The sequence below is a fragment of the Lepeophtheirus salmonis genome, chromosome 5 (genome assembly GCF_016086655.4).
Source record: "Lepeophtheirus salmonis chromosome 5, UVic_Lsal_1.4, whole genome shotgun sequence".
Lineage (NCBI taxonomy): Eukaryota > Metazoa > Arthropoda > Copepoda > Siphonostomatoida > Caligidae > Lepeophtheirus > Lepeophtheirus salmonis.
This window is the reverse complement of record NC_052135.2, coordinates 25495099-25517428: the sequence shown is the minus strand read 5'-3', so window position 1 is coordinate 25517428 and position 22330 is coordinate 25495099. Positions and strand designations below refer to the sequence as shown.

At 29.4% G+C, this 22330-nt stretch overlaps 1 protein-coding gene and 1 long non-coding RNA gene across 3 annotated transcripts in view; one reads left to right on the top strand and one right to left on the bottom strand.

Moving 5' to 3' along the window:
* Positions 1–22330, top strand: part of Syt7 (Synaptotagmin 7) — a 313580-nt gene that overhangs the window by 49450 nt on the left and 241800 nt on the right. Inside the window, exon 2 of the mRNA XM_071888466.1 lies at positions 18790–19032. Coding sequence (XP_071744567.1) covers positions 18842–19032 — 191 coding nt within the window. The 5' untranslated portion in view covers positions 18790–18841. The remainder of the gene's footprint in view (positions 1–18789; positions 19033–22330) is intronic.
* Positions 14043–22330, bottom strand: part of LOC121118401 (uncharacterized) — a 40471-nt gene continuing 32183 nt past the window's right edge. For both annotated transcript variants that reach the window (XR_011780080.1, XR_011780081.1), the window contains one exon: positions 14043–14757. This is a non-coding gene — a long non-coding RNA (uncharacterized lncRNA). The remainder of the gene's footprint in view (positions 14758–22330) is intronic.

The following is a 22330-nucleotide window of genomic DNA, read 5'->3' as shown; positions in this document are numbered from 1 at the left end:
CCTCATAAAGTTTTGTCTTTCTTCTTAAAATATAAACAGGAATATTTAGATTTATTAGTATTTATTACTAGCAGTTGTACCAGACATTGCTCATAGTTACTAGGTATCGATGAACGGGGAAAAAGACAGAAACCTTTTTTTCAATAATGAAGATATTTCATTGCCTTTCATTTTATTTTTTTATTATAAGGCTCTGAGCTTTGACTCTAATAGTTATTTGTATACCTCATCTAATGTTAAATTAATTTTTTTGTTATGTATATGTACTCCTCTTTTTCTTTTTTAATACAGCGCGCTGAGCTGTAGCTACACACACTTGTTGTAGAAAATTAATCCTCCACGGACAAACAGAGACAAATTTTGCCTTTTTGATAGATACTTACCAATGGAATCCCAAAACTTAAAAAAAATATATATATATTTCACAGGATCCTGCTAAATGACAATTTCCCGTGAAATGAGACAACCCAATAAACTTTTAACGTGTAATTTAAGAACAACAAATTAAAGTAAAATAATTTTGTAACGGTAATAGTAAGATTAATTGTACACATCATAATCCATGTTGATAATGCCATGTAAATACAAAATGAGTGCATTATTTAAAAGTAAGAGCTTTTTTTTTTTTTTTTTTTTTTTTTTTTTAAAAGAGCTTATAAACTTATAAGTATATTACGTTTATATATATATTCTTGAATAATCGATCCTATAATCCAAGATAGAAAAATTTGATATTTAAAATCCATAATGTTACTCATATAAAAACTCTTATTTTAAAAAGAGAAAGCATTTTTGGTATGTAAAAAAAGGAATCCAATATTAATATGTCAACCCTGACAATTTGAAGAATTTTTTAGAGGAGAGCAGTTTAACTGTGGTTACGTTTTATAAAATTAGCTGCAAGCAGCTGTGAGATGAAGGAAATAATCTCAAATCCCACTCCGTATAAAGTAAGGACATGGGCATAGGCTACTTAGTATTCGATCCTCGATTCTGCTCTGAGTCCAACAGGGACTTACACTTATAACCCCCCAAAAGTCCGGACTGTTACTGACCCTTATTCATGAGCGCGCACAACTATAGTTACACTTTATACTCCTCCAAAAAGATAAAATAATGATAGCAGCTTTTTAAAATAAAACCCACCGTTCAGTTAACCAACAACAACACTTGCATACAAAAAAATGCCTAATAAAAAGCCTTCAATCAGGCGTTGCATAATTATTTGTAGGATATACCGGGCCGTGCAAAATTATTTACCGATGATGTAATTATACTTTTTAAGAGGTTTTGTGGAAACCAATTTGATTGTTTCGTATTTTTACTGTTGAAATAAACAAAAATCCTTCCTGTGAGAGCATAACAAATCCCACACGTGAGACCATGTCCAATCAGGAAACAAAGAGGATCGAAATTGCAGCCCTCCTCCAAGCGGGAGTGCCTCATAACAACATTAAGGAACAGGTTGGGGCCTCGTTGAAGACAATTTACAACGTTTCCAAGCGCTGGGAGGCTGGGGGTAATCTCAAGCATTCCCCTGGGGCTGGCAGGAAGCCCACTGTCTCAACAAGGCAAGTAAAGGCAGCGTTCAAGAGGACTCCCAACAGGTCCATTGCCGACATGGCCAGAAAGATGGGATGTCGAGATCAACTGTTCCAAGGGCATTGAAAAGGGCTGCAGGAAAGTCCCTGAGGCGTACTGAACGCCCTCTACTAACTGAACGTCAGCGAGAAGTCAGACTTGAGCGTGCCAAGAAAATCCTGAATTATATCAAGAGCTCATCTGGACCCATCATCATTTTTTCAGATGAGAAAACTTTTACTGTCGATCCTGTTTTCAACCAACAAAATGACCGTATTATGAGCTTTGGAGATGCGCAAGATAAGCACCGCTATGTGGCAACAACAAAGCACCCTGCTTCGGTGATGATGTTGGATCTCGTAGCCTCCAACGGGAAGGCCATGAAGACGGTATGGTTCCCCACTGGCTACAGATTAACAGCGGAGGATTATGTGAAGATTCTGGCGTCCAAGGTCCTTCCGTGGATCAAATCCATAGTCGGCAACTCTCCTTGGGGTTTTCAACAAGATGGAGCACCCGCCCACGTTTCCAAGAAAGCTCAGGAGTGGCTCAAGGACAACATGAACTTTTGGCCCAAGGACTACTGGCCCCCTCAGAGCCCAGATCTGAACCCATTAGACTTCTCTATCTAGGCGTACATGGAAACTAAGGCCTGCAAATAACGACACAAAAACATAAATGCCTTAAAGGCTGATGTCAACCAGGCCTGGACCTCCATAGACGCCGATTACATCCAGCAAGTCTGTGGCAGCTTCAGACGTCGCCTGACCAGTGTCATTGAGTCAAATGGTGGCTACGTTGATTAAATTTGATCACAAACTATTTTATTATTCTAAAAATGTATGAATAAATTGTTTGCCAAAGTTTTGGATCCCTTTAATTCCACACCATAGAGAAATAATTTCAAAGAGCCGACAAGATGCATGAAGGATTGATTAAAAACTATGAGCTGAAAAAAGGGTATCGGTTACGTCACATTTGTTTGTTTTTCTTAATTGGTAATTTCGACTACATATATGATATTCCGTTATCATACCGTATGTGTCGTAAGTCCTTGGACACTTTTTATACAGATAATAACGTTTAAATTTCGTGAAAATTTAATTAAATAGGAGAATTAAAAAAAGCCATTTTCCTTTAGATGTTTATTGAAGAAATAAAATCAGCCGTAGGTCTTTTAGGAGTTCCAAAATACAGAAATAGAAAAACTTCGTCAAAAATCGTTGCGAGTATCAAAGCTGGTTACAATCTCTCCGTGATAGCACGTAATTTCGGCATTAGTAGGACCATTGTATCCAGTCGACCCAGTCAGCAACTCCTGCAGCCTTCGGTACATCGCCGCGATTCCTATAGACCCCCCCCTCCCCACGAGGTAAAATTAACCGGGTGTTCTAAACACCCAGCCAATGCCATGATGCTCGGTTTCACTAGTTCAAACAGCATGGTGTTTCCACCGGTGTGGATATAAGAGACATTGAAGGTAAATGAATATAAAATTATCATGGTCAAGAAGGTGTTTTCCGCTCTCAACACAACCTACAGCATTGGAAATTGAGTAGGGATACAGGACATAGTACTATGCCACATATTCAAGGTCACCCAAAAGTATTTGAAAACAAATTAGGGGCGAATGGATTTTTTTCCAAGGAGATGCATACGCCCAACTCCTCTAACCTGAACCCACATGACTACTACGTGTGGCGCGCCGTAGAGAGAAAGGCCAACTCCCACCCCCCACAGCAGCATGGAGGTCATGAAGGCCAAGGTGGAGGAGGAGTGTGCCAACATTCCGGCAGACATCCTCAGGAAAGTTTGTCGTAAGTTTCGCATCCATCTGGAGGTCTGTATTATGGAAGGGGGAGAATTTTTAAAAAAATAATAGAAATTAAAATATCCTTAATCTCCTTTTTAACATTTTTTTTTTTTAATAATTAATATTAAGCCTAGATTTATCTTTCTTTCTAATTAAGTAAAAAGTGTCCAAGGACTTATGAGACATACATCATACATTACAGCAAGCTTTTTTATATTTACAAATATTTGGGCCTACATTTTTTCAGCGAGGATTCTTTGGGTGTGTTTTTTTCCACCAAAACTCGATAAAACGAGTTTTCTTTTATGTCCATATTCTGACCTTTACCGTTATATTATAAGTAGGTGTTGCACATGAAATAATAAGTCGATCCATTCTTTATGCCCGAATGATCTAAATTACGTAATACTCATTCTTACCAACAGATACCTAATTCAATGGGAAACGACTTAGTGACATTCTTGGACTGATGATGGTGTTTGATACTCACAACTGATTAACATCAATATTATTTAATCAAGAGATATATATAAAAAAAAAAAAAGACTTGAGTCTTTTACAGTCTGAGAATATGAGTTGAACAACCCAAGGATTTAATTTCACTCCCCTGAATAAATAATAAACGACTGGCTTTGATATACGATTGTCTACTACTACCCCGGCTCTATTTTAGAACTATTAAAATTCCGTAATAGCGAGGAAAAAGAAAATCCTTGAGCATCAGACTGTTAATTTAACTATAATGCCATTATTTGTATTGCTATCAAAAAAATTTCAATGCTATATTAAAGAAGAATATCCTTGAAGTGCTCCTTTAGACAAGAACACCTGGTATTTGCCTTGTATGAAGATGATTTAAATTGTTGCTATAATATGGAAACGGATTCAATGATAAATTTGGAAAATCATTTTTCCAGCAAGAAGCTGGGACTTATTGATCCCAAAGAACCTTAATCAATATTTTAAGCTCAATTAAAAATTTAATATGTTACATTTTTCGTTTTTATTTTTTTGTTCTAATTGAGAATTATGTTAGTTTTAGTTAGAACAAAAAAAAATGGTGGATTCTGATTTCATAGTTCTACTTTCACTCTTTCCCCAATACTCCACCAAAAGTTAACATAAAAACTCACCAATAAATGACACCGGCAATAGGGAAGGCATAGTTCTACTTTGCCTGATGCTCCACCAAATATTGATCTATTGTTTAGTATTTCCACATTATTTTTGTAAGATGCATTGTTGAAAAATATTATTCTTATAAAAAAATACCAAGCATTCATTATATTCAATTGTCTCAAAAGTTATCAATTACATTTAAAAAGAAGTTGTAAATGCTCCTTTAATAAAATGATAGTAATAATAGTATACATCTTTTTTTATCCATGTAATACTTTATGATTTATTAATGATTATTTAAAATACATTTGAATATGTAAAATAAATATATCAAACTTTACAATACAGTCAGTTTACTTATACCTCATATTAAGATCTTAATGGCTTAAATATGTATTTTTGATAATCACTAATTTATTGAAAAGTTAAATAATAATAATAATGTATTGTACCCTTTCAAAATCCAATTTTTGTTGAAGTCTTATCAAAATATGGGCCAAGAGCATATATTAAAAATAAAGGGATTTATGCCGTTTTCATTAAATATTATCGTCAAATAGTAAGTAGTTTTTAAAAATGGAAAAAATTATTAGATATTCGATCATTATTCCTAGGGAATGAAAGGTCGTTAGGTGTCCCGTTACCATTAAAAAAAAGATTTGAACAAATAAACTAATTCGACAAAATAAAATAAAACAAGTTTTCAGTTTTGTTCTCTAGTAGTCCTTGCATTACTTCATAACTTGTGAATCGTAATATTATGACGATAATATTTTGAAATGTTCTACCCTATGGATAAGCACAACTTTAGCTTTATAATAATCCAAAATATCATGTATATTAAGCAATATATAAAGTGAAATGTCCAAAATTTTAAATTTTATATTTAATTGGCAATCTTTTCGTTCTGTGAGATTGGAAATTCTTAGGATACAATATTTTTAAGATAATAAACATACCTATTATGATATCTTTAAAGTTGAACTAAAGGCAAATAAGATGTTAATACTAAATCTAAGATATTTGAATAATTGATCTAATTGTAATGAGCTTAAGCAAAAATTATTTTAATTTAACAACACGGCTCAAACTAATAGATTATATTGTGTACAAGTTCGAAGTTTGGAGATAATTTCAACATCAACTGATTAACTTTTTGATGTTACAAATCCAAAGCATTAATGTATAATCCCCCATTAGAGCTTAAAATATAAATTAATTATCTTTTATTATCGTTCAAATATAAGTATGATAAAAAAATATAAAAATGATAGAACCCCCTCTATAACTGCAGTAATAACTAGCGGCAATCGGTAGATCTCAAAACCTCGACCTTTATTCAAATTGAGTTTTGTATCTCAGTTTGTTCCAAATTTATTGTCAATTATTTATTTTTGACATGTCACATTGGTCTGTGGGTCTTTGAACTTGACCTCTCAAAATTTAATGGTTTCGTATTTTTGACAATATGAAAATTAATATTAAATATGTTTGAAAATATTTGACAATATTGTCCACAATCATTATTAAATCTAACACGATGAATATTATTATGGAACATTATTAACTACTAATTATGAATTCATCAATCATGCTTATGATTTCATTATGATTCCGTTCATAGATGGTTTTTAGTACATTTTTTAGACTAATGATATATTTATACATTTCATAAACATACTCATACCTTTCACCTTCTGTTTTACCATTCATAGTTAGTTATACACTAATGGCCTAATTTATGCGTTCCTCAATCTCTTTAATTATTTTTACTAATTAGCAAAAATGTATTCCTCCTTTTCCAGATACAAATATATATTGCAAGAGGAAATAGGTCCATGAAAATGGAATTTTATCACCGTCACATCATATTAGAAATCATTGGATAAATTAAAATTAAACTATTTGATGATAGATTTTTAAATAATCTTGCTCAATGTTCAAATATTAATTTCATCAAGCTTCTATTTTTTTAAATAGCATTATTTCTTGGGATATAATTTTTTCTTTCTCATATTTGTTAGTTATGTATACAAACCAGGTTTTTTCCAGTCTAAACCAGTCGAACCCTATATTTCAAATCCTTCAACAAGTCTAAGATCACAGCTTGTTTGGAATAATCACTTCCACGCTATAAAAACACAAGCCAATATATAGACACGATCGCTATTATTTGAATTATTTTTACTCCAAATGCTGAAAATAGTTGAATGTTCTAAGACCCACATACTTCCCGAAGTTCCTTCAATGAGAATGAGTAAGAAGAATTAAAGACCAGATTTCATGCACCACCTATGATGTAGGTAGAATCTTTCTTGTTATGAGAAATCTGATTTGAACGCCAAAGACACTACTATTTCCCTCGCTTTGTCAACAGCAAAATCAAGATACTAAAAATGGAACTAGGTAGGATCAATAAACACCTGGGGCATTGTGAGCTCCTTTTTAGGGGGCTAAGACTCTCCTCCCCCAATTTTTTTTTTTCTGAACTCTGAAATATTAACATATACATAAAACAAATCTATTTACATAAGTATTACGATGTGGATAATTTTGAGTAGAAAACATTGTCTCAACCTCAAGTGTTGAAATGGTTGAAAACTATAAGAAGATCAAATTATGGTTGTAAGTCCTTTCGCCACCAATCATTTTGGGACTTATATTTGCGCCTCTTAGAAATTTTGCCAGATGACATATTCGTCGCCTTTTTATGTTTTTATAATATAAGTTTGGACTTTACATTTACTCCTTAGTGTTAAAACATTCCTTTCTTTCTATCGATGGAGTTTCTTACATTTCTTCAAGCATCAACTAATTATGCCCATGAGTTTGGAGACAATAATCTTGTGCATCTTTTCAGCAGGGGCCTTTTAATCACAATTTTGCATCGAGCTTGCCTGTAATAATAAAAAAGGAAAAGGCGCATATTTAGAGTTACATAAAATATGACTTCAATGCCTTCAAGATTTTATTAATTTTTAAATAGCGGCAATTTATACAACTCTATGAGTACAGTAATAATCTTTCTTTGTACATACATCTGTTTTTTTATTTGGTTGATGTTTGGTGAAAACTTATTTTTAAGCACGATCATGTGTCCCTATAGCTCAGCACGTCATATAAAAAAATAAAATAAATGGGGAGTACATATATTCAGGGTTATAAATCTTAAGCATTTTTTATTTTGTAATTTTGTTGAATTTTGTTCAAACTGGACATTTATTTATTAAAGCTGTTATCATTATTCTTTCATTTTTGAGGAGAGAACAAGTATTTTGAGTAACCACGTGTGAGTGTTCTCATGAAAAGTGACAAGTAGCACTAAGTTTTTTAGGGATCCATATTATTAAAGATAGGAAAGTTTTTCTGTTTGTCAACACCTAATAACTGCACACAAGGTGGATACTACCGCTAGTGTATAATGAATACAACAAAATTAGGATATTTTATTGCAAATTACATTCATCTGTTTGTGATTTTTTTCTTATATTAATGAAACTATTATTCTTCCATAACTCAAACGCTAAAAAATAACTGTTTTTGACAGTTAAAGAAGTTATGTCGTTTTAAAATTTTTTACTATTATTATTTATAAAAGACTAAGTTAAGCATTTTTAGATCTGTGGATTTGTTTATGGTTATTATAATTACATTTATTTGAGGACTTGTATTCTTGACATTCAACTTGGAATTTTCAAAAATTGAGCTCAAAATGAAAGTCAACTATATGATTTTGAAGAAAATGAATAACTCATAGAAAGAAGAGAACCTTCAACAACTAAAATAGCAATAGTGAAAAATTAAAATTATATTTATATAGATTTATTTTATTGTAAATTAAAAAAAAAAAATACAATAAAGAAAAGTTTAATGAGTTTCTGAGTCAGACACTTTATGAAAGAATACACATAAAAGAGTAGACACACCTTTTTTAATCGATAGTCTATACTGTCTTTTTTCTCTATAAAAATCCTACCTTACTTATAAAATCTATGTAATGCTAGGCTTATTAATTTTTAATATTGTTGTTGTTTAGATTAATACATCGATTGAAGAAATCATAAGTTTTAATATTTAGAGGTCGGTCAACGCCATTGAATTTAAAAAAATGACTGGTTAATATTTTCACATATACTTTTTTTATATTATTTTTGGATGAACAAAAAAAAAATTCCACAAATTTCCAGTAAAATAAAATTTTGGCGTTATAAAAACAGCATACTTCCATCAAATAATTTCAGCATTTGTTCAACAAAAAATTGAGCAACATCAAATTTTATTTCAAGCTTTTAGAAAAGAAAAATATTTTTAGTTTTTATAGGCTAAAATTTATCTAAAATTCTTTTATTATTAAAACTTATTACGGATTTGTTATAGAACAAACTTTTAATTCACTATATCAAGATTATTATAATTAATTTCAATGAACGTATATACTCATATTTAAAAAGGGTTTTGAAAATGTTTACAGAATATCAACGAATTAATTTCAGAAAAATTATTTCATTTAAAAGTTGAACTAGAAGACTCATTTAAGGTGTCTTTGTGTCTTAAAAAAACAAAAACAAATAAAAATTAAAAGACTTAATCCCCAATAATTTAATATTTTTTATATTTGTTATTTGTAGCAATAATGAGTTTTTTCAAAATGGAGTTTTGACCCCATTTGTATTTTTCGTCATTTCTCGTCAATTTTTATGAACATATTATTATTATTATACCAAATATTAATACAAAATCCAGAATGAATTCAGATATGAATTTGTAATTTTGGGTTGTATGTATATGTGTTGTACATGTTACAACTTGTATAAACAAATTGTACAAGTTGCATTCTGCATCTTAAAATCCATTATTTAATTACAACATTAGTCATTCTAATTATCAACACTTAATTGATCATTTAATTTTGATCTATTAAAGTTACATGGTTACTATATATAGTTATATGATATATAAGCCTGGGCATTTGACATTTATAATTTACCACTTAACAATTATATTTTTTGTAATTTTTATTACAATTGTCAAAAGTTACAACAAATATATCAATCATCACGGATAAATCCTTCATTTTTAATTATTTTTCTCTTTTTTTGGTTGCAACTTGTACAATTTGCGTATACAAGTTAGTACTTGTACACAACCTATAAGGTAAAAAAATTAATTGGGATTTTTTCTTTATTTAGATTTTTGTTCAAGATTTTTTTTATGCTGAGGCTCCATCTATGCTTACTGTTATTATAATTTGCAATTTATGAATGTATACTCAAAAGTGTAACTTGTATTGAGTTCAAATGACATTTCCAATCGTTATATGTGATTAAAGAAAAGTCATTAATTAAAAAAAGTTTCAGTAATTGAAGCATTTAAATATAAGTTGTTTTTTGAATTAAGTCTTCCTAGTATCTAAAAGGAGGAATTGTATGCACACACAAACAAATAAATTTCTTTATGATTAGGCTAATAAATTAGAGTGGAGCATAAATTAACTATTTTCTAAACACAAGGAGAAGGAGAAGATAATTCTAATTTATTATAGGAAGAATTTTATAAAAAATTAACCTCTAAATATTTTATGTACCTCTTGAAACTATTATTTAGGTACATACTTACGTACATATAGTTTTAACAAATATGACTTATTGTTATGTTTAAAAAAACCAAAAAATTAACGTGTTTACCATGATAATTTAAAGAATGCATAGGAAAACAGCTTAACTCTCATGATATTGTATTAGATAAGCTGTAATCAGCTTAAAACAAATCCTCCTTATCAAGTAAATCCATAAATAAAATTACTCAATGTAAGAGGAAGGAAATAAACACAAATCCCACTCCTTATCAAAATTGATCTTTTTTACGGCAAATCTTCGCAAGTAGTAATTTAAAGTTTATTTTTAGTTCTAGCTATAAAGTAGAGACATTGAAAAAATATTGTTGTATTCCTTTCTAATTGTGGATTACAACTTAACTATTTTTGAAATAGAGAGTGAAGGAGAGACTTTGAAGATCTTCAAAGTCGACGGATAACTCATCAAGGAATTAAGAACTCTTTTTGAATTTCTCAACCCTTAAGGCCTTCATACTGTCGGCGAGGACTGTCTTGGAGTCCTGACAAAGCTCTTAAGGACGAGTTCATCATGAATTGACCTCCACATGGTGCTCTTGCCCACGTTGAACTCCTCAGCCAAGTGGAGTATTGATGCTGTTGGATCCTCCTTGATCTTGGCTTCCAGGGGCTTGAAAAATGTTTCATCTCGCTTCAAACCATTTCCGCCACCTCCTGCCTTCCTTTTGACTCCTTTCATATTTTCCTTGACCACCCTGAAGTTCCAAACTTTATGTCTGAAATTCTTTTTGGATCATATCCACGTCGAGAAGACCTGAAAACTTTTGCCCTTTTGATTCTTTTTCAAACAGTTTTTACATTATTTATAGCAGTTCCTCTTTTAAATGCGCATGTACTGTAATAGGCAAAACTTAGAAAAGATTAAAGTTTTTGATATTAGAAAATGAAAAACGGCGGTGAACTCTTTTTGTTTTCTTTTTTTATCTTTCTTTCATATATCGTTGCAGTATAAACGTCTATTGCTGAATGATGAATCCCACATATACTTTTGTTGTTATTTTTTTTAAATAATGCATTAAAAACAATAATATATATTTTTGAATATAACTTTCACGACATTTTCCCTACACTGAAAGTATTTAGTGAGTGCAGAAAGGGGGGTGAAGCACGGTCCACCATGGTTTAAAACTACTTAAAAAGTGCAAATAACCCGTATACTTTAGTAGTGAATTTTACTTAAAGTTTCTTTGTATTTCTGATGAACAGTTTTCATCCGCTATCAGATTGAAAAAGGATTTTAATGGATTTTTTTAGACAATTAGAAAAACGATGAAAATGTCCCACCAATGAAACTCATAAAAATTCCTTAATAAAAAATGACATTAATCTGTACTCATCATTTGTTTTCTATTGGAATAATGATAGAATGATCCTCCAAAGTTTTAATACATACTATCAAAATCCATAAATAAGTATATATTGCTTAAAGGTGCAAATATGGCATAACTTCAAGTCAATTGTTTCACTTTATAATGTATATATACATAAATTTGAAAACCAACAAAAAAATTAAAAAATATATATTTATATATATATAGTATAAGTACAACAACAATAGCTGACGTAAATTTATGCGATATCAGCCCCCTCAAGCTATCTATCCTTATTCATGGATTTTGTTAATAAGTATTCAAATTTTAGGCCGCAATTTGATTAGTATTCTAATAGCAAACAAACAGTAATTATATTTATTGTAAGAAATATCACATTTTTGGATTAAAACATTGAAAAGGAGTGTCAACCAAAAATTATCAATAACGACGTATAAATGTCATTAATTTATATAGAAAGGGGAAATGCCCTATGGCTAATTAATTGAAAACAAAAGTACCTAGGGCCATTTTGATATTCTTCAAATAATTTAAATTAAATTAAATTTAAATGTGTTTTCAGTTAAATTTATTATTCGAATATTAACAGTGGCTAATAATTTTATCTTATGACTTTACATATTCTCTGGTAAGCAAATCTGAACATAAATATTTGAATGTAAAGTATTATTAAATGTTCAACCTAATTTTTATTGGTTTGAAAATGTACTAAGGTATATAAGAATTTTATGTTCTTAAGTAAGTCAAAACACACTCAAATATCATTAATTAATTTGTTGACCAGTATCATTTTAAAACTTTAGTGGAACCATTTTTGATGCCAGTAGTCTGCCAAGGGATATAGCATAGAACCATGTATTGTTCTAGAGTGAATTTACTATTATTTTTAAAAATAAATTCAAAGTGTTTATTAAGGTTTGTCGTAATAATTTTTTATACAAATTTAGTGATTTGCATTACTTAAAAGCATATAAGTTCATTTTTGATACCAGCCGTCTGCAATGAGTAGTACGATACCGTAGTCATTCTAGTATTAAAGAAGTTATAAGTTTAAGTCCCTGTTAAATTCAGAGTAGAATTGAGGATCGAAAAGAGAAAAATAGTGAATGCACGGAGGTTGTGTAGCTAGTTATAGGATGGATTACTTAACATCTGGATAAACTATTCATTTTTAAAATAACGCAATCTGTCTATTATAACTATGACTCTTTTGATTCAATAAGTTATATAAATATATTCGTCTATCGTCAATTAGTAATAAGAGTGATTATTCATCCTAGACGGCAAACATACCTTCAAATTGTGTGGTTTCATGTTGCCACACAGGTAAAAATCTGTTCAAAGCTCAATAATAATAAAATACAAATTTTTTTACATCAATTTCCAACATTGACCATGCTGTCAAAATAAATTATCAGAATCAATTTTTGTAATGAAAGAGATATCAACTCAACTTTATTATGTGCAGTGTCTTCATTTTGAACAATGGCGATATTAACAATTTTTTTGCATTAAAATAGGCCAAATATTGACGACTTCATACTTAACACGTCGAATAATCCACACTTAGGTTCTAAATCCATAATATAAGTTTAAAGTTCCTGAGGTTAAAGATACATATTCAAGCCAATATCCTCTGTCTTTCTCTCTCTCTCTCTCTATATATATATAATGGGGAGGATGAGGTATCCTGATCCTAAATTCTTCAAAAATGAACCTAAAACTCATCATGAAAATGAAATCAGAAGCACTATTTTTAACACTTTTAATCAATTAGAAAAGGGAGATCAAATCTAAATACAAGACGTTAGACATGAATTACTATAGATGAAAACATGTTCATTAAGAGATGCTCTTCTCGAATACAAGAGAAATTATGGACTAAAAACGAACTGACAATCTCATAACTATGTTATATGATATTGTTTCAAAAAATGTATTCCATTGATGTGCTTTAATAAGAGGTCCTTCCTCCATACTCACCAACAAAGGCAATCTACAATTAAAAATTAGATTTGAAAGGAATAAAAGGAAATCTTGTATAAAAATGAGTTCTTTCTTCGACAGAATTGAATCATACTTGATAATTGCTTTTGTAGGACTCTTTCAAGTTTTGCCTCTAAAAAATGATATTTTCCTACAAAATCTTTCACCAAACGATTCACAATTCCATGATTAATTAATTAAATTATAAATCATTATCAATGAATTATCAGATAAGTCCCAATCTCTGCGTTCATGATTCATCACTTTTTTTAAATCACTAATCCTTCTCTTCTACAATTGTTATTTAATGGAATTTTTATTTTTATGGGTCTAATAATGAGGTTGCATGATGTGTGTCTATCCGGATATTAAGTAATCTATGGTTATAAATAGGTATGGGCAAACGTAGAGAAAAATAACAATTTAGATTAGAAAAGGAAAAACAGTTGGTACTATTATTTATTTGTACCTTTTGCTCATTCCTTAAAAGGTGTCGTAATGATAACATATATCTCTGAATGACAAATTCTTGCCTACTTTTGGTGTAGTTAAAAAAATGCATAAAAAAGTAAAAATATATATGCTTCAATCCATTTTTACAATAAAATAAAAATATTTATTCCGTATTCTTGTTTCAGCGTATTGCATAAACATAGTTTTCATTGATTATTCATTTGTATATATAAATGTATGCATGCCTCAACTTATATTTGTAAATTTGTTTTTGTAGGTCAAAATATATAATTTATTGCACATATGCAACCTCATTCGTGCATTTATGTACATACATAATTGTGTACCTATAATTATTAGTGTTGAGACTCCATCCAAGACTGATTCTTTTTCCGATTCGGTCTTGAGTGATTTTTTTAGAAGGATTTGGAACTATGTTTCGGTACAAACTGCTATCTCAGACCATAGACCGCAATTTAATCGTTTTTATATAGTGCACCAAATTTTTTTCTGTCTCAATCTATAAACCAATTTTCCCCCATTATCCTGATTCCTGAGTTATACGAATTTGGTTTGTACAACTTATTTAAATTCAAATGACGTTATTCTGTCAATGTTCATATTTTTTAAGAACACATGACGTCGATCATCCATAGAATAAGTTTATACCCAATTTTAAAGGAGACTAATGTGGACCGAATTTTCTTTGCGACCGGTCCAAACTGATATTTTTAAAGTACCCAAAGAGGTTAGTTCACTAAACATCAGAACAATCTCAGACTGGTCTAGGATTTTCAAATAAAAACCAAACAGTTATATGTACTTTCTGTAGAACAACTTACCTGCAAATAAAAAATGATAGTAGCATATCATTTTAAAACATTTAAATAAAAAAAAATCATATTTTAAAATGGGTAGAACAAAAATTTTTATGAGTTAATCAATTCCACATTAGACAATAACAAAACAATATTTTTGTTTGTCAAAAATCATAAAAACAGATAAAGTATTGTATAATACATTAATATTTTCAACTTTAGCCTGTTGGGATTATAAAAGTTTTTATCACTAAATGCAGGACTTTTTACTTTATAAAATAGTAACAACAACAACAGTGGATAATAAAGATATTAATGTTGAAAAAAGAAGACAATGATTTATAATATTAGTTTTCAATTAGTGTCCAAAAATAAGTTTTGAAAACAAATTACATAATATTGAACGGCTGAATAGCGCATAACAGAGTCTGAAAAATCTAGAACATCCATGTCAAGTTAATATAACCTCATCATTTTACAGATGGTATTGATAATGAATTAATTTCAGTATTAAGAAGAAGAAAATTATGTAATTTCTAATTCACATATCATAAAATTTTTTTATATATATTCCAAGGAAATAAGGACAAAAACTAGAATTCATCTGATTTTTAATATTTTTTTTTCAAATTATATAACTGACATTTTCTTTTTTCCCGACTTGATTTGATGTGACTTTTTATGTTGAAAATAAGATATGGGACTTTATTTTCCACAAAAATAACAAATGACCTTACTTAATAAATACTTTTTTTCATTTTTAATCAAATGACCTTTATGGCCCCTTTTTCAAAAAGTCTTCATTTAAATTTTCTTAAGTCACTACCTAAATAATACTTTTTTTTTAATGATAACTCACAATTGCCCTTGCGAGAAATATAGATTTTCATCAATCAAAATATCTCCCTTAGGGCGCACTTACCTAGCCTAAAATACACACTAAGCATCTTCAACAGCATTTTAAGCTTTATTCTTTTGATACATATCTCTCCATCTTTATATTTGTGGCACGAACCTTGGTAGTAGAGAACCCTCTCTTCTTATTTGACATAGCCATCTATCCGGACAAGGGGAAGATAAATGTTGAGATAGAGTTGGATTTAAGAAAAAGAACACAGTTGATACTAGTACTTTAACCAGTGTTATTAGCATTGCTTATTATTTATTATCAAGTCCCTTATAGAATAACACTAAGAAGCCAGATAACAGGTACAGGCATACTCAGTCACCTCAACTGAACTTGCAACCTTAACCCAATCGTCTTTATGTGGTAAAGGGATGTTACCAACAAAGTGCTGTCTCAAATTAAGTGATTTAGCAATGAACAAGTTCCCTTGCCAGAATTATAAGGGGAACAAATGTCTATTTTAGTACTTTGAGCATTGGACCTGCAGTTGATGCCGTCTTTTTTGCAGCTGCTGAGTGATTTAAAACTATATTAGTGAATTGTAATAAATACTAGCTTTTTCTATTAGATTGTATCATTTTAACGCTAATCTCTATTAACTATCTAGCTTTTGTATCCTACTAGATGTTAAGTTGTGTTAACACATATATCATACGTGCATATGCAAATTACTTCTAATAAATTTTTATATAATAACCACCTTCAAGCCTCAACAACTCTTTCTGTCAGATTGAAGAGGTTCTGTGATTTTAAATGTTTTTGCTTCAGGGAGAAAAAATCCACATTTTTTTGCTTCCAAAACGTGATAATCATACTATTTTCACTTCTACAAACAATATACATTTTAAATCCCAGAACACATTTCTTTTGACATCGAGAATTTCTAAGGTTTGAAGATTATAAAAGCAAAGTTTTCAGAAATAAATTGTCTGCACACGAATACGCGTACACTAGATCGGTCTATTTGTAATTTTTTTTGGAAAGGTTGATCTCTCATAAGACTAAAAATATGCATTTCGGTAGAACACAATAACTTTCAAATTTTTAGAGTTTTGAAAAAGTTTTTGAAGTCGCCTAACACCCTTAAAAATTTTATAATTGATGTTTTTTTTTTTGGATAATTTTTCTTCTTCTTTTAATATCTTCCAACCACAAGCAGATATGTTTAAATGTATTTTTACATAAGTAAATATTTAACTTTTTTATACAAAAAATTGTCATATTAAGTATTATTTAAATAAAAGAAGTGTTGACAATATTGAAGCCATTTATAACAGTCTTCTCTACTTAATGTACTTTTTTTTAAGATCGGGAAATTTCTTTTGATGGTCCTGAACTATTTGTAATAAATACTGTTTATGCTGTTCATCATTTTTAATTAAGGAGTTGAATTCTTTTATGAGAGCAACACCTTTTCAGCCGAATCATAAACACATGACAATTTGTTTATGATTGAATACGCCGCCTGATAGTCATCCCTCGAATTTCAAATTTCAGGGTCAGCTTGTAGGGAATTATTCGATATGCCCAAATAGATAAAGACCCATCCTTGAGCTATGATTAAATTAGTCTAAATTGGTGGATGTTTTTAACCTGGATGTTTTGTATTGTTTTTTTAACAAGTTTCAATTGTTTTGTATTGTTTCTTGCCACTTTTATCTTAGTTAAACAACTTTTCTTACTATAAATGTATATATACATATATGGAACAAACCAGTTTTAGATCTTTTTATGTAGATCGTATAAAATAGTAGAATTTAACCAAAAAAATTATTAGAAAGAATGCACAGAGCTTATTGATAACATGAAAACACTATATTATGCATGTTCTATATTAACTTACTTTAATAATCTTGTGGACATAATTTAATTACTTGGATTTGATATCATACACACTGTACTTACTAAATATTATGTATTCTAACTTTCCCTTGAATATACTTATGTATTATTTTTGTGTCACGTTATCAATATCTTTGTTTAGGTTTCGTTATTAAAATTGATATCAGTATTTCTATACTTTTTTTTCTAAAAAGGTAACACAAAACTGTAATTACTAATTGATATTAGTTATCTTTTTTTTGTAGGCAACTTAAAAAAACAAACAAGTTAAGCACCTTTACACCAGAATTTTATAGTTCTCAAAATAAATAAAAAACACAACTATTTTATAACCTTATTAATAAAACAATATCATTGTTTTCAAATAATTAGTATAAGTGAACTACTTTCTCATTCTTATTCCTTTGCAGTGGATTAACTCCGATTTATTGGGGTTTTTTTTTGTGATTGAAGATGTGAAAAGGGTGAAAGTCCCAGCGTGAATTTAAAATAATACATGTTTGTAACCCGCAAGATATTAGTGCTTTTATTAATTATTCCTCATTATTTAGAAAATATAAACGTATTAGTCTACAATAATCACTATTATAGTTTATATTTTTATAACCTTTTCTCGGCTATGGTTTTTTACGCTCATCAGAATATTGATACTTTTTACATCTCGAAATAATGGTGCTGGGTTAGACCTTTTTAAATTTGACTTTTTACGTCAAACTAATGGAATCTGATATGATTATTTTTCTCCTAAGTCTAAACTAACTAAAAATACCTGTTAATTTGCTCTTGGCCATGCTTGCCTCAAGAAACATGTATCTTTATCATCTTATTATATTTATAACTGACGTTTTTAAAAACGCTGCTATATTTGGGATATTATGTCCTTGTTTTCATTGTAGCTTGCCAGAAGTTGATGTTGTAGTGTTGAGCTGGTACCAAAAAAGGGTAATTAACATTTTCTTGAATGTGGTGAGTTCACTTGTGAAAGCTTAACTAATTTGCAGCGTTTAAAAAAAAAAAACTTTTGCAAGAAAGTTTTTGAGACAGGCATAGTCAAAGTCTAAAATCAAAGAAAATAGTATATTTTGTTAGTAAAGAACTTGAAAAATAGAAATCATGAGTTTTAATATGTTAGATGAAAAAAGGTCTATTTTGAATAGGTCTACGCTGCTTCTACCAGTTTCTATACAAATTTAGTGAAGTACGATTTTAATTGCGACACCATTCCGGTAGGACTATATTACCAGTATATCGAACAAATTTATTAAATATAATTCAAAAGCTATATAAATACTTTTCTTTTTTTACAGTTCAACCAAAAATCATGTTATAAATACAATTTTAACACATCACTCAATAATTATGGTGGCTGTAATCACGCTTCATAGCTTTTTGGTAGTAGTTGTTTTTGTTCTTGGATCCTGTTTGACTTTACTACTCGTTCTTTTTATTTGTCAAAAGTTCTTACTAAAGCCCAAGAGACAAAGAAGATATACTCTATATGACGATAATAACTCTACGACACCACTCGTTCAAAGGAGTTCAAGCCTTGGGTAAGTTTATTAGTCATTACCTTGTCAACCATGGTATGTACATTGAACAATCAACGGTGTTAGGAAAAAATGGCAGAGGGAAAAAAAGGATAAATGACAAAGTAAAAAAAATGGAGGAACTATTTTAATCTTTTAAATAATATATTTATTCGACACTTTATGAGAATCTAGCGATATAAAAATGAGGATGGGTCGGATTTATTTTTCCTTCTGTATCCATGGTTTTAGAAAAGAAAACAGTAAATAAGTTACCAGCCTCCATTCCTATCTCTTCTATTATCCCTGTTATCTCTTAAATAGGATATATCAGAAAATCAAAGTGGGTTGGAGCAGTAAAAATTCGTTTGATAAATTTTGTATAGTAAATTAAAAAATCCTTTGGGCCTTATTTCATGATACAATAATTAATATGTTGACGACATGCCACCAGTAATTACAGCTCAACTGATGCAGATAAAAATATCTCCCCATTTACCTTGTTTAATTTACAGTTAAAAAGATGTACCATATATATATATGGTATATTATATTTTATAAAGGTGTTGATAAATGGTGCTTCCTTCTATATGCATATCAGCATAAAAGAATTATGCCGTTTCCTCAACTTTGTCATTTTTTCCTATAATTACAATGGACACTTAATTACTTAAAAATATTTTTATGTATGTACAGAACATATAATTGATAACAAAAAAGGTATCTTCTTTTTGTGCTATAGGCATTATTTATATGTAATAAAAGATACATTAAAATGGATGTTGTCTAATATAAAGTATTTCTAGAATTGTATTCCTAGGTATATATTTTTCATTGATACAAATATCTATAGTTGCACACTTTGTAAGGTACAAAGTTGTACGTACACTTGTTTTCGATAATATAATATTTTTGGCCTAATCAGCCTTCAAAAACAAACACACATGTAATTGTTTGATAATTATTTTTCTATTTGCTACTAAGGTTATAAAATAGGAGTAATACAATATTTTATATAGAAAAAAAAGAATTATAATTAATATATAATGAAATTTTAAATGTCTTTCTTTGTTTTAAAGACCAAAAATTAAATATTTTAATTTTTAAGTTAGTATTGCCATTATGGAGGTCATTTGGCTACGATTAACACTTCAAAGCTCCGTCTTACTTCAGAGATGAGGTATTACAGCCTTCTTTATTTGCCTTGTTTTGCAATATTCTCAACACAAGTAAAGGAAATTATTCCTTTATTATTTTGCATCATCTAATTCAGAACACCAGCTTCAACACATAATATTTTTGTATGTATTATAATTATTATACTGGGTATAGATTCCAATTGATGATAAGAGCCATAAAAAAAATACATTGAAGATAAGATACGCGAATGATTGAGCAAATGTATCAGCTGACAAAATAGGTATAATATGAGTCATATTTGTTTATTTTTCATACATTTATTATATATAGGCAATTTCATGGAGATAAATGATATTAAACTCTGACAGTCTCTGATAGTGTAATAAAAAGTATACCAATCTTTTCTGTATCTGACGTTGAAATGATAATACAGTTTAATTCCACGAGAAAAGAAAAATAACAGTAATACCTTCACATGCCAGTTTAATTCGTTCTGGAGCCGGAGTTTGTAAGTCAAAATAATTTATACTTAAGAAACAACTTAAAAAAGTTATTCTTGAAGTGCCCCTCGCGTTCCGTCGCCAAATCTTAACAAGCTCGTCTCCTAATAAAAAGTATTTTGTTGCGGCACTTGTACATGAAAAGTATTACTGTATTTTTGTTTCTGACCTTTACTATATCTTACGTTCATTTCTGTCGACTGAGGATTTTAATATACCTTATAATGCCAAATTGTCAATTGAAATCCCATTTATTTATTTATCTTTGCCACTGCTTTTTAATCCTTTTAGAAAGATATTAAGTGGGGTGTGTGATGAAATTCTCTTTAAATTTAAAATATTACTTTCCATTTACTAAATTAATTAATTATCATTATATAAACCGCACTCAGTAGTAAGTGGTGGAATCTTTAATTATCATTAGATATGATGGATTGTTCATATTGGAAAATACTCATGGATTGACAAACAAACATAATATCAGACAAAATAGCTCTTATGCGTGTTTTGAAAGTAAATTTACTGGGTTCGAAAAAAATTTAACAAAACATGTAGTATTTCCCTACTATTTAATAATCATAATATTAAAATATCGTGGTAAGTGACGTTAATGGTCAACCTCCTACAAATTACGACCTTTTTCTTTCTTTTTCTAAGAATATTTGAAAAAAGGAATGTATATCACTAAAGAGAAGAAGAGGAAATGTTTGTGAGGTTTTGTAAAAAATAAACAATAAATTGTTACGTTATTTTCCGGGTTTTTTTCTTTTCAGTGTAAGTTGACTTTATATTCCTATACATAAATACTAGAGATAAATTATAATATATTTGTACATAAACGATTGAATAGTTAAAAAATATGACAAAAATTCATGAAGTTTGATGCAGTTGTACCTACATAATTAAGACACAATTGCATAAGGCACATAATGTATTAATTATCCATTTAAATATTTTCAATTTGCTCAAATAAAAAGATAATGACTGATATGTTGAAGGATTTTTGTTTGAATAATAGGCCGGGCACAATTATGTAGAAAGGGATCGTACATTAGAAATATTCCGCATGATTTCTTGAATATTAGTGTATATCCCGCAAACCTACATTATTTTTCTATTTTGTCGAATTATAAAGCTAAATATTATATTTTACATATTTACTCTATTAATTACTTATAGCCAAGAAAATAAAATAAATAATTCATCTAAAAATATTTAGGAAATATGTTCCATTTATTATTTTTGGAACTAAATTTACTTCATTATTTTGATAATGATAGTTAATTTTTCTTTATTTAACTTTTAATTGTTTTGGTAATAAGGATAATAATAGAAGATCAAATTCTAGTAAATTTGGGAATGAAACTTTGGTTTGGATTGCATAAATATATATAATTCACGGCTTCTATACAAAAAAAAACAAAAAAAAAAACTATAACATTTTTTTTCAAATTGAGACGGAATTAATTACTATTGTATTTTTTACAAATTGTAGTCAATTTCCATCACTACGTTACTTGTATTAACCCTGTTGGGACGCCGCTAATTGAACTTATAGTAGCTAAAATTAATCTAGAAATATAACAATAAAAATTTGATAGATTTTATTTGAAAGGCTTAATTGGTGCTTAAATCGAATAGTGGTTAAAAAATAAAGTTAACATTCTTGAGTATCTTAACTT